Below are 13,661 nucleotides of genomic sequence, written 5' to 3' on the forward strand. Positions count from 1 at the left end.
TGTTTTTTAATCAAAAGGGCTCTAAAATGAAATGAATGACAACTATAGCAGATTACGACATAGATTTCCATTGATTTCTTAAACCTGTTGCAAGTTGAGAAGCTTTATAACATAACTGGGCTAGTTTAGCCTTAGTTGCATTTCAGTTTTATCACAACCAACTCGATTCACGACTGCATAAAAATACTTCCCTTGGCATATTGCGTTACAAAACTGGTGTGTAACTGATCGCATTTCTAGTTTATGTTAATTAGCGTATACGGGCTACGTTAATTAAACGGCTTATAAGGGCTGACTTCGCGTTAGAATCATAACACAAAACAGGGAACATAAATCACCTTGTGGGTTTTTTTAAACTGAGGTGAACAGAGCGAATACTTATTACAGTGGAAAGAAAACTACATTGTATTGATCCAGCGTCACATTGTGTAAACTGCATTTATAGTAAGGAAGTGCACATATGCAGTTATCATAGCAAATAGCAGTAAATACACACACCTTGCTCTCTTGTGAAGTTCACTCCGCACTGTGAGATTCTGCACAAACAGTTATATTTTTATAAGGATTACATAAACATGCCCTTACACACACTAAATGTCTGTCATTATTACACGCTATCCTCCTGAGACCCCCCAAAAAGTTTTTGGAATTTTTTTTTCATGTCATCACATTGAGCATAAGAAACAAATGGTAAAAACTATATGTTATGTTATGCTATGTTATCTGTAGTGGATATTTGATTTTTTTCTAGTATTTTATAGGCATATTGATGTCAAATTTATTTCCATATTCACTTATTTTGTCTTCCAAAATGCCTGATAAACATTATTTATGTCCTAATGTCTTCTACAGTGAATTAATGCCCTGTTCTGTAACAGAAAGTCATTTTTTGATTTGAAATATCATAATGTTTTGACATAACGTCTGAGATGTTGGTTTATGAAATAAACCAATTTGAAATAGACCCCTTCATAGTTCACGTCACAGGTGGTTCCCTGTGTCGGGGTCAGAAAAGTCATTGCAGCAGATTGATTGTCAAAACTGCCTACTTGCGTCGTGGGCTTTGAAATCGCACCAGGTCTGCCGTTTAGTTTTTCGGGATTCCTACAGAATCTCAAAAAATACAACATCTGTGGCTGCAAGCAATTAAACGTGCAGACTGGGACAATGCAAAGATCAAAGAGGCTTGTGTTTGTAGTGCTCACTTCATTTCAGGTTAGTCATCATTTTTCAGCCCTGTTAGATTAAACTAGAAAGCCTTAATGGTATGAACAGTTTGACCCCATGCTGCGTGTGCACCCGATAGTCATTCAATGTTTACAAACCTTGAAGGGGTCTATAGGGTCACAATGTTTAAATATTTGTCTCATCGCGATTGTTTGACCTCATTGTGATAATTTCTGACACTTTCAATGTGTGAAAATTATTTCATGAACAAACAACAAAAAAAAAAAGTATGAGAATTAAATTTCAAAGCAACAAAACAGTCAATTAATCATCATAATTGGCAAAGCCCTTAAACAGGCAATTAATCGTCATAATCGTCACAATTTATTAGACAATTAACCGTCATCCAAATTTCATAACTGTGACAGCCCTAATTTGAAAGTAGTCCGATTAAAATAAAAAATTTCACTGATTTAACAGTTTTGTTACACTGACAGTTTAGTTGCAAATCACAATATTATGGTGAAATTAGATCTTGTGTTTGTTGAGTTAAAGGCAAGGTGCATGATCTCTGAAAGCCAATTTTGATATTTAAAATCACCTAAACAAGCAGGCCCCTACCCCAATAGAATTTTGAAAAAGTAAAATCTTTTTTACTTCTTCCAACCCCGTTTACTTTTTTTGCTTCCCTCTCCTTCACATCAGTTTTGGTTTGCCCTACTTTGTCAGCCGTCAACGTCACCTAATTTAACACATTTTCTTTGATGATGAACCAGCTTGCCCGATGGCCGCTGGACAAACTTATTGTGATTTTAAAGAGTAACTAAATCCTAAACCAACTTTTTTTTAGTTAATGATCTGTAAGAATGGTCTTTGTTAGTGCTGTTCATTGATTTTAGTAAGTTTTTTTTACATTTGGATATAAAGTGTTTAAATTCTACAATATATGGTGTAAAAAGTCTGAGGGATGCCCTCAACAGGTTGAACGGTGGCTACTGCAGTTGAATTTTCATATTGGATGTTGGGTCTAAAAAATGCCCCGTGACGTAAGCAGGTTCATGCTCACAATGCCCTTGTTACGATCTCACCACACACTTAGTTCGTCCCTTCTATCTCCGTTGGGATCTGCCCACTTTTCTTGCATTTTTCAAATATCGCCAGTGGGTGGAGTAAGGCTCTGACCGGGGTTTAGTTACGCTTTAAACAACTGAACCCCAGTGGGTGGGACATAACAATACAATTATGTCCGTCTGGTGTATCGCTATCAACTGAGTCAAATTGTAGCGTAATTATGTTTTAATTTTAAAGGGCGTGTTGCAGGTTAAAGTGAACCTTTAAAATATATTTTCAAGACCCTTGTGATGGTACATCGACTTAAAATAGGTTGAATGACATGTCCACCATAGCCTGACGGGTCTGTATCGCTTTTACTCGTACTTTTAAAATTGGGGTTTCGGGTAGTAACCTGAGCACAAAACAAAAAACTACAAAAATCTGCTTTACGGCTTATGTCACTTCCTCCACTTCCTAAAATTCGGACGTGAGAGCACAACTGTCTATTTTACTGATGTTTTTGTCATGGCCGAAGCAGCAACTAAAAAAAAGAAACCCAAGGTTTTGTCAGAGGAGACCAGAAAGAAAAAAGGGGAAAGTGACAGAATAAAATGAAGGACGAGGATCAATTATATTGGGCCTGCGTTTGCTGGCTGGCGTGAACTAAAGAAGGAGGAGGGGTTTCTTACCGATGCTGACTTGTACTAGTAAGTAATGTTATTAAGCTTGCATATATAAGTCCTGTCTGGTGCCCGAACACTTTTTTGTACGTGAATTTTTAGTGGAAGCTACTTGGAGAGTTTAGAGAGAGACTTCTATCATGTGACATTGTGGCGCTGTGGTGGTGTCATGGACCTACAACACGGGCGATCTGGGTTCGATTCCCCTTTAGGGAAATATTTTTTTAAATATTAACTTTAACCAAGCGACCACCGTTACAACTGGCTTGTAAACGTGAGCTATGTGATTTTGGCTAAGGATTATGGATTTTGATTAAAATAAAACCCAGGAAATTATATTATATCACACATGACATGCTGGAAGGCACACTTTGTGACCTAAAGAGTTGTCATTGGCTGTTTCTCAATTCCAAGAACGCTCTCAATTAATGCTCTGAAGGCGGCTTTGGTAAATTCTCTCCCTGTGATGTAATGCAGCGCGTTGTGAGGGAAAGGAGATTCATTGCAAACCGCTGTACTTTTTCGTATTATATTTCATTTTGTGATACCCAACAACATAAAATACAATGGATAACAGTTTAAATGTTTATTATCAACAAGCAAATTGCACAAATTTGTTGAAAAATGTACCCTGCAACACGCCCTTTAAATATGTTGCATGATGCAGCACATCAATTATTAGGAATTACAAAGCACCTCTCTTTCTTTCTCTCGGTCTCTTTCCACACAGGGGATGGCAGGGTCTGATTGCTCAGGGCTGTCACTCCAGTATCCTCATCATCGATCCAAAGACATCTCAGACTATTCAGGTCCTGGAGAGACACAAAGCCAATGTGGTCAAAGTAAGTTTACAATTCTGTTCCTTTATTTGTGACACACTAAATATTTTATAGCTTTTCAGCTGGCCAAAACAGAAGACAGATTGGGCAGGTGTGAAATGTCCTCTTTTTAGATCTTAAAAAAATGTATCCGTCTAGGATTTCAAAATCGCCCAGAATGTCTGATCAGCTCATATTGCTGATAGAGAAATAATTTTTTTTCTCTCTCTCTTTTTGTTTTTGATCAGTTTCCCGCCTGTGGTACTATAGGTTTTAGTACGGAAATACCATAGGTATTTCGATCGCCGTTTCAAAAGCTTTTCCCTCAAGGTCTTCCCTCAATCCCCAAAGCAACAGCAAGGGCTTGTTTTAGTTTTGAGGTCAGTGACCAACTTCCAGATATTAACTTAATTTTTCCAGCACTCGTACGGCCTGGCCTCATCAAACTTCGGCGAAACTTTATAACGTAGAGATGGTTAAAGGAATAAAAAAAATAAAAAAATCAAGATAATTTACCCCCATGTCATACCCCCATGTCTTTCTTTGTTCAGTCAAGAAGAAATTCAGTTTTTTTTTTTAGGAAAACATTCCAGAATTTTTTTCAATTCAATCGACTTTATTGGACCGCAACAATTTACAGTTTCAATGCAGTTAATTTTTTTTAAATTCATTTTAGGCAAGAAAAATAAAAAATCTGTCACTTTTAAAGTACAATTTATTTTCTGGCCTCAACAGCTTCAGATCTTCCTTTGCAGCAGCATTCAAAGCCTTCCCAACACCTGTTTCAGAACAGAAACATGCAACATTACAAAATGTTAAAAAAGTAAAATGTAATTATAGGCAACCTAAAAAAACTACTTTCATCAATATACATACTTTTACCAATATGCCAGATGTCAAAGAAATGGTTTGTTCCCTTTGGACACAACTCCTCCAGCACCCACTTGGCAACCTAAAACGTATGACACAACACATAGATTATAAGTTTTAAATATATTCAGCAGAATAGGGTATGATATTTTGTTTGTACATGTGCGTGTCTTTACGTGTTGTGTTAAGGGCTGACACTTGCATTTTTTGCTTAGTCAGAAACCTTATGCTGCGCTTTAGACCCTCATATTCACACCAGCTGCCACTTGTTAAAAACATTTGATCATGTCACTGTGTAACATTAGATGGGTGATAATGATATGTGTGTTTGATAACATGAACTTACCTCGACAATCTGACCTACGAATGGCAAAAACGGTTTAATTTTACTGAATATCAACCTACTCTGCACTGAGCCAATGTAGAGCCTACGAGACGACTCCCTCTGGTGACGTAATATGATGTGTTGTTGAAAAAACGGTCACATTTTTTACTAAATTTATGCGACCAGTCTTGTACAAAAAATTAACTTTTGCATTCAATTTTCGTATGGTATTTTCATACAAGGTTATATATTTATATCGCAAAAATGTACCGAAGATATAATTTTAAATAGAAGTGTCTTTAAGATGTGATTTAGTGTGTGTGTGTGTGTGTGTAAATCCACTTTAAAAAATTTATATGAGCTTAATGAAGCTCTCCTGTTAGCTATAAATACGTGTTTTACAGCAAAATCACAAATATATTATAGTATACAGTCTTTACACCTTCAACAATTTACAGTTTAATGTTCAGAAGTTCAAAAAATGCTATTTTAACAGAAGGAACCACACGGTTTTTTATTTGATACATTTGAAAACACCCGAGTTGCTGGTTTCGGGTCTATATGATGATTGCTTTGCTTTCCCGTGGCATCCTGGGAAAGCAGGGATAGAAAGTATCGATCAATGCTTTCTTCGGAATTTTGGCGGACGCAGTAGGGTATCCAGGGTTTCTCGCCTACTCATTTTATGAATACTGAGGATTCGGACATACTACTCTGTTCACGTACTGTTTTCTCCTACCATATAGTAGGTAAGTAGGCGGTTTCAGACGCAACTTTAGTTATATGTGCCTCCAAATTCCCGGTAATTCTTGTCTACCCTTTTATGTATTTTAAAGGGTAGGATTTGGACACACTATTTGTTCATCTACTGCTTTTTGCCTACTATATACAACAGTGGCGTGCCGTGGGGTTTCAGTCAGGGCCTTCAGTAAGCATGTAAACCACATACTCATCTGTTACAGCTAACACACCCATATGCAAATAATGCATATATTCGGCCGCACATACAGGCACTCAGCAACATGACAGCTTATCAACAATAAGCCTAAAACAGTATGCTAGGTAAGGGTGGGTTGAACTCAGACTACATTTCACTGCATGTATCATGTAATCCCCCTATGCACACTGTGTGCATAGTGTCACATCCACATGCTACAGGCTACTATCAGTGCAACACGAACCACTCAATAACAATGTGCATAAGCCCTTAATAATGCTTATTATCAGATACAAACCACAATCTGCATGATACAATACTCGACAAGTAGTAAAGCACTCACCCGTCACTTTTCAGTCACATACCCGAGGACATAAGAGCTGCGCTGTGTTACTGAAGTCAGTCGTCTCATCCACCATAATTGCCACAGAATATTTTTTTTATTATTTCTTCTTTGATGTGATCATTTAACACTTCTGACACTGCATTTATTATATGGTTTTGATTTTTTCCTGACGGTCCTGTAAAAACTGTGGCCGTGGCAAGATGATGTCGCAAGTCAGCATCATGCTCCGCTATAGCGTTAACAATTCCAAGTAATTACCCCTGTTCAGCGAATCTTCATCGTCTCCCAAAAAGAGAACACAGTCACTCACTAAGACGCTTCAGAATGTCCCGGTTCTTTCTGACCCTCTCATTGTGGACGCTGATCTCCCGTTTTCTCTACTCGTTAAGTTCCAAATCCACAAGACTTTCACCAAAAGTTTTTAAATGCATGACTGACATTATTATGGCGCTCGGAGCTTGGTGTTTAAGAGCTGCCTTCGTGAAGCTGTTCAGACTGTCAAAGCCAGAATCATTCCATGTCCCATTACTCGTATTAAAAAGTAAACACGGCCAACAAAATAACTTCTTGTGCTGGGGCAAAAAGATCGCGTGTATCTGCAACAGCGGATGTCATTTTCTTTAATAACTGAATTTCGCGCTCACGTTGGAAATTGACGACAGACGTCAGGGGTAGCGCTGGGCACGTCGCTAGTCCCGGAGGACGTGCTGTCAATAAACGTCAAAATTTGATTGGTTGATGTTTCTGTCACTAATGATTTTAACAAATCAGATGTGTTGTCCTTCAACACAAGCCTAGCAGTATCTGTAGAGCTGGCCCCAGCTGAATAAGCTGCTTTTTATGTGAATTTGTGAGGGTACTCCGGTTCAACATCAACAAAACTAACGAATTTTGCGGACATTACACCAATGAAAAAAAAATAGCATACTAAAGAAAAACATTTAACACTTTGTTGTTGGGGAAAAAATTATTTTGATTTTATTTTAGGGCCAGCAGAGAAGGCCCTGCTGGTCCTGACGGCCCACCACTGATATACAATCATGCTCAAAATTATTCATACCCTTTGTAAATATAAACACAGAAGGCTGTGAAAATAAATCTGCAAAGTAACTGACACTACTGGAACTTCAATGGGATGCGTTCTTTGGAAATGAGAAAATGAGTGCGATGAACTGAAGAGAAGAAGCACCAACATGGAATCTGAAGGATCTGGAGAGATTCTGCATGAAGGAATGGTCTCTGATCTCTTGTCAGGTGTTCTCCAAACTCTTCAGGCATTATAGGTGTTCTCTTGGAAAAAGGAGGTTGCAAAAAGGTATCATAATAAAAAGTTATGATTAATTGTGAGCAGTGTGTATTAGAGAAAAATATTTTTCTCATAATGAGATTTCCCCCCATTTAAAATTTTGATTATAAAACGGGCAGTTCTGGTTCTTCATTCTGATTGGTTGAAACGCGTTCTAAGCTGTGATAAAATACACCGGTAACCTCACGGTTCAGACCACATCACATAAGTATCACTGCGCCACTGTTTCTGCGTACTGATTTATGAAAATAAACAACAGTGTCTTTAATCATATTTTTAATTTGTCTACAATTGCACAATTAATGCCGATATCCAGATAACGGTCAATAAATATTGTTGAGTCAATTTGTCGATAAAGAGAAAACGTTGTCTGAGGAGTTTATAACTCAAGTTCATACGTCCGCTATTATCCACTGGGTGGCGATCTTACCCAACTTAAACACTGACGCATTCACTCAACACTAAAAACACAGCGTGTAAGTTTTGATGGCTTTGAATCTGATCTCTTACATAAGTTCTTCACAAAAATGGAATTATCTCCGCTTTTAGCTAAAAAATTTGAGAGGTGATAAGAGAACAAATGAAGGTAGGATGAAACGTTTTTTTGTTTGTTTTTGTTTGAAAGCGGGTGGTCTGTTCTTTCATTTGATATTTTATGTTTCTTTAAAAAAAATAAAAACGCTGACGGGGAAAGAGTTCAGCATGCTTCCAAGCATATTGGATCATCACTTCAACAGTTGCACAATATCAATGTAATGTATAAATTAGATGAATGGTGATTTATCAAATAAACACCACAGTCTTAAATCATATTTTCATTGTGTCTTTGCTGCATCTGTGTTGGATTGTGAACTGTGCTCTGTGTCAGTCACACTTGATTCTTAGGAACTACTTTGTTTGGCGGAAGAGTAATATTTGTACTAATATAATTACAACTTATTTGTGTTTTATTTTATAAAATCCCTCTAACGTTATGCATATGAAGTTACCGTTTTATAAACGCAATAAACCCCCTCGAAGCACTGGGGTTACAGTGCATTTTATAACAGCTAAGGGGGTTTTAGGAACTCCGCTTCGCGTCGTGCCTAACAACGCCCCTTAGCTGTTATAAAATGCACTGGTAACCCACTGCTTCTCGCGGTTTATTGCTTTATTCTCCAATGAAAGGTTGGATTTTTGTAGATTTTTAAAATAAAATATCAAAAGTGTTAACTGTGCAGATTTATTTTCACAGCCTTCTTTGGTCATATTTACAAAGGGTATAAAATTTTTGAGCACGACTGTAGTATGGAAGTAGGGTGTTTCGGATGCAGCCTCTAGCTCCTAGTCCTATTGTTCCACGCTTTTTCACAGCTATGCCATTGTTATTGTTGTGTAGTGACCTCTAGTGGTGAAAATTACATATTGTGCCTTTATGCTATGTTGCAAGATGTATTAATTATACAAAGATGATATTAAAGCTTGAGGAACATTTTTGACACCTCATATCTTCACCCCTTTAAACTTTTACTTTTAACCTTTTGAACTTTACCTAATATCGTCAAATGAATGTTTTAACCTTTTCCCACAATTTACATATTTAACATTTGACAAAAAAAAAAATGTTTTTATTTGTGCAAGCTATACTTATTTTCTGTGCCATAGTGTCATAATTTACGGTTGCTCATGAGCAAACCTTATACCCCAAGTATTCATCAAATGGCACATAACTGGCACCATTTACACAAAGATATGAATTAGGGCTGTGACAGTGGCAGTATTTTACTATAGAATCTGTGTGTGTAGGCACATTGGTGCATATAGGCTTTAAGGCTTATATATAATGCATACATATATTTTGAAATATAAAAATGTAAATGGGGATCAGATATATGTTCACAGGTGCCGCTTTCTTTGACAGTGGGTGGGTGCCGGTGGGTCCTCGTCACAACGCCAAGCAATGCTTAGTTTACTTTGATCTGAAGTGCCCACGCGCTTTGAAAATTAGGAAATTGCTGTGGTCAAGTTTTCTGCATGGGTTTTAGACGCGAAATGTAAAGCAAATGAGCATATGTGCTTGGCCATTTCGATGGTTGCCCGAGCCCAGCCCCGGAGCACCCACAGGATCGCCGCTTATGTGCTTGCTTTAGCACTTCCATCCATAAAACAACACTCGGTTCAAGTGAGAAATCTTTTTGGGGTTATAATGTTTTCAGAAGCACTGAAAGCGAGTTCTGATGGTGTACTGGTAGCGCATATTGAGACTTTTTCAAAACCTTGTGCGACCTAGAGAGAATATCTTGCCTCATTGTTCCGCCCCCATGCAGTGGGTCATCACTAATATCAGTTTCCTTCCCTTGCAAATAGCGCACTAGTCTGCTGTCCATTTACGTTTACACCAGAGTATGTGAGCGGTGCGGAGTGGGAGCGGAGCGAGGAGCGGAGTGGCGTAATTTTGCCAGGAGCGAGGAGCGTTTTTTTTTATGTCGGAGCGTTGTGATGTTCTCTCGCTCCGAAAACGCTCCACTATCGCTCAATTACGAGTCAGGACTCGTCAGACTCCGGACCAAACCACTGTGAATAAAAACGGAGGGGAACTTAAAATGTTTCTTAACATATTTTGCATTCGTTTGCATTTGTATTGTTGTCTTACTAGTACTTTCACAAACATTAATATACGCGACACTGGGAAACTACAACTCCCATGAGCACTCTGCACCAAGCGCAACGCAAAGAGACCATTTGTTGAGACGCACGCGCGATCAGCGGAGCGTTGCGGACCAAAGCACCACCTTCCAGAGAGCGCGCGAGGGCTGATGGATTTGCGAATGCACAAGAGGACGCAGTCTGAGCGCATACACACTTCGGGAAATATAGAACAATTGCATGGAAGTGATTGAAGAGATATAAATTGCGTGCACACTCTCAGGGCAAGAGCGGATAGAAATTCAGCGCAAGTGCTTGGCACCTGCGACTCGGCAAAAGCTCGTTTTTCTTAAAGTGAATACAGCATTGGAGATATAGCTTTAATAAAAAATGTGTTCAACCAGCCAGCATTTGTTTTGTTTAGATTCAGAATAGTTCTAGTATTAATATAAATGTTGGCTTAAAGTGAAGGCAGTAGACTATATCTATATTTTTTCGTTTGGCTATTTGTCTAAATTAATATTTTAGTTTGTGATTTATTTCTTTTATTTAATGTAATGTTTTTCGTTTGCTAATTTATTTTATATGAGGTTTTTAATTTAATCATTTATTTAATTTCAACACATTTTTTGTTTTGCTTTGTTTAAAAGTGAGCTAAATGATAGCTTAATTTGTGCTAATATTAGCTATTTCAGTATGTGATGTTCTTCAGTTAATAACTGCGTATAAAATAAAAAATATGTTCAACCAGCCAGCATTTGTTTTGTTCAGAATAGTTCTGTAATTAATAGCCTATAAAAGTTGGCATAAAGTGAAGGCAGTAGCTCTATATTTTTTCGTTTGGCTATTTGTTTAAATTAATATTTCAGTTTGTGATTTCTTTCTTTGATTTAATGTGATGTTTTTCGTTTGATTATTTATTTTATATGAGGTTTTCATTTAATAATTTATTTAATTTCAACACATTTTTTGTTTTGCTTTGTTTAAAAGTGAGCTAAATAATAGCCTAATTTCGGCTAATATTAGCTACTGTTTCAAATTCCAATAAAGTATATGATGTTCTTCTCTTAGTACTGCATATTCGTTGTTGTTTAAAAAAAAATTTTTTTGCCGTAGAGCGAAAACGGAGCGATTCGTAAGTAAGGACGGCGCGGGGAGTGAGCGAGGAGCGGAAAATTGTATACCCAGAGCGGAGCTTGAGCGGAGTAACTATGAAATGCTTTGAGCGCGAAGCGCAAATCCTTTCCACTCCACTCCGCTCACATACTCTGGTTTACACAAACTTGAAGACATCTTGCTGAGCGAGATTGTAATTTATATTTTTCATAGTTTGTGACGTGCACAACATTGCAGGTCTCACTTTCACCTGCCAGACAATAAAAAAGCAAAACAGTTCCATAGACTTGCATTCAAAGAGGGGCCAGAGCCATATCTTAATATCAGAATATCACAGAGTTATTTTTATTTGAGACCATATGCGAAACACCATAGAAACCGCTTGAAATAAACTGAAAAACACTGTCATGGCAACCAACCATACCAACGACAAAGCATACATAACAATCACTCATGACATGCAAGTGATTTTTGCATGGAACAGCATTTCTTTAGAGAAAACTGAAATCTAGGTTTGTTGTTGTGTCCTGTATCTGCTCCACTAGGTAAAATGGTCCAGAGAAAACTACCATCACAGTCTTGGCTCACCCTACTCTCTGCGTTTGGCGTCTGCAGATGCTGCAGGAAAGATCATAGTCTGGGATGTGGTGAGCGGTATGGCACACTGTGAGATCCAGGAGCATTCCAAGCCAATTCAGGGTCAGAATCTGTCCTGCTTCTAACTTAATTGTATTTCTGTAGCACTTTTCATACTGTTGTTTAGCAGCTTTAGAGACAATGTTTCAGTACAAAACCAGGATCTAGAAAAAGAAAAAAATTATGTATCAAAATAATCATAAAATCAGTAATCAGTCAAATAATCAAAATTTGTTGGGGATTTGCTTCGCCATGTTTTAGCCCCAAAGCCTGGGTCGTTTGAATAGTGTGATTGCTCCCTAGTATGCCCAGGATCATTTTAACTAAAACGTTGTTTAGAAAACGAATCCCTTCCGAATAGGGCTGTTGTCACCCAAAAATAATTGCAGAGTATGAGTTCTGATGTGTTCCCCTCCAGAATATAATCTGTCCTGATCATCAAAAAATTTAAACAATTAGCCAATGTCTGATAGTGGTAAAAATTACTTTCATCTGCCAATACCGATATGCATCTAGACACATATCAGTAGTTCCATTTTTGTCCTCCACTCGAAGTTGTGTTGATGAGGACATTATGGGGTGTGGTCTTGAGAGCCAATCTGGTGTGACTTGTATATAAAACACCAATAAAAAATTGCGCGAATGGTATTTGCATACCAGTCTCCACCATTCACTCTCTGTTGTTCTACGGAGCTCCCTGGTTTGGTTTATCTTTCAGTAAATATGAAGTTTACTGTTGGTGTGACAGTGACAGTGGCAGTGGATCTGTCTTGCAAACATTCCCTGGCTACTTTAGCAGAGTGTTAGAGCATTGTCTAAAAGAGCAATTTCCACTCAGAATGAACATCCTTTTAAGGACGGCTTTTTCATCTCTGTGTTCTTGGAGTGGCAGATTTCTCTCCCCTGCTAATAGGCACATTCACTCTCTCAGCTCTCTGGGACACCAATATGCTGAGGCTGCATTTGTAACCTGTCACGCTCTCATTGTCTATTTAAAACAGAGTTGGTGAATTCTTCAGGTGAATTCACTGCCACTGTTTTGGGCACTATGGAGGATGAGTTAGCTGTTGCAGCATCAATTTTTTTTTTTGCTATCTGAGATGGTGGATGAACCCATAAAGCTCCTGTTTTTCAACGGTTGTGTCCCTGGTGAACCCAACACTCAGATGACAGCAGTGTGTGTTTTGAAGAATATTAGGTAGCTGAAGAATATTAGGTTGCACTGCTTGCACTGCTTTTGCCTAAATGTCCTGATCTTAATGAGTGGTTTTGGGTGCCGGCCATGGCACGAGGGTAGGTCAGACTCAGAGATGTTGCAGGAACTTTGCGCTGTCATTTACCTCGCCCTTCTGTGATGAACATGACAGCGCACCCTCTGGGTCGAGCGATGTCCACTATTGTGGTCCAAGAGAGACATCTCTGGCTTTATCTTGCGCAGATGCATCTCGCGAATAAGGCTGTTTGGTATACTGCACAGGATTTGCTCTTATACTGCGTGGTAAGGAAGCAGATGAAGGCTGTGAAAATTGTTTACGTGGCGTTACCTGTGTCGTCTGCTCCCAGGAAGCCTCTGCTTCCTGCGATGCTGGCCTAGCCTTTTATCAGATCGGAGGTGCCAGCCCCTGGGAAGATCTACCCGCAGGAAGACAGGCCGTTAGGTGACTGTAAGGGACCTTTTGGTTTCCAACCAGCCCTGACGGTCCCGTCCTAGCAAGGAAATCTCGACCAGCAGGCCTGGCCTTATGAACCATTTTTATCCTTCTCAAGCCTTTGTGAGACTGA

At 38.5% G+C, this 13,661-nt stretch overlaps 1 protein-coding gene across 1 annotated transcript in view; it reads left to right on the top strand.

Annotated features, from left to right (window-relative positions):
- Positions 1-13,661, top strand: part of wdr11 (WD repeat domain 11) — a 347,647-nt gene that overhangs the window by 1,493 nt on the left and 332,493 nt on the right. Inside the window, exons 2-3 of the mRNA XM_073812844.1 lie at positions 3,631-3,742; positions 11,789-11,942. Of these exons, the coding sequence (XP_073668945.1) occupies positions 3,631-3,742; positions 11,789-11,942 (266 nt within the window). The remainder of the gene's footprint in view (positions 1-3,630; positions 3,743-11,788; positions 11,943-13,661) is intronic.

Source organism: Paramisgurnus dabryanus, chromosome 20 (genome assembly GCF_030506205.2).
Source record: "Paramisgurnus dabryanus chromosome 20, PD_genome_1.1, whole genome shotgun sequence".
Classification (NCBI taxonomy): domain Eukaryota; kingdom Metazoa; phylum Chordata; class Actinopteri; order Cypriniformes; family Cobitidae; genus Paramisgurnus; species Paramisgurnus dabryanus.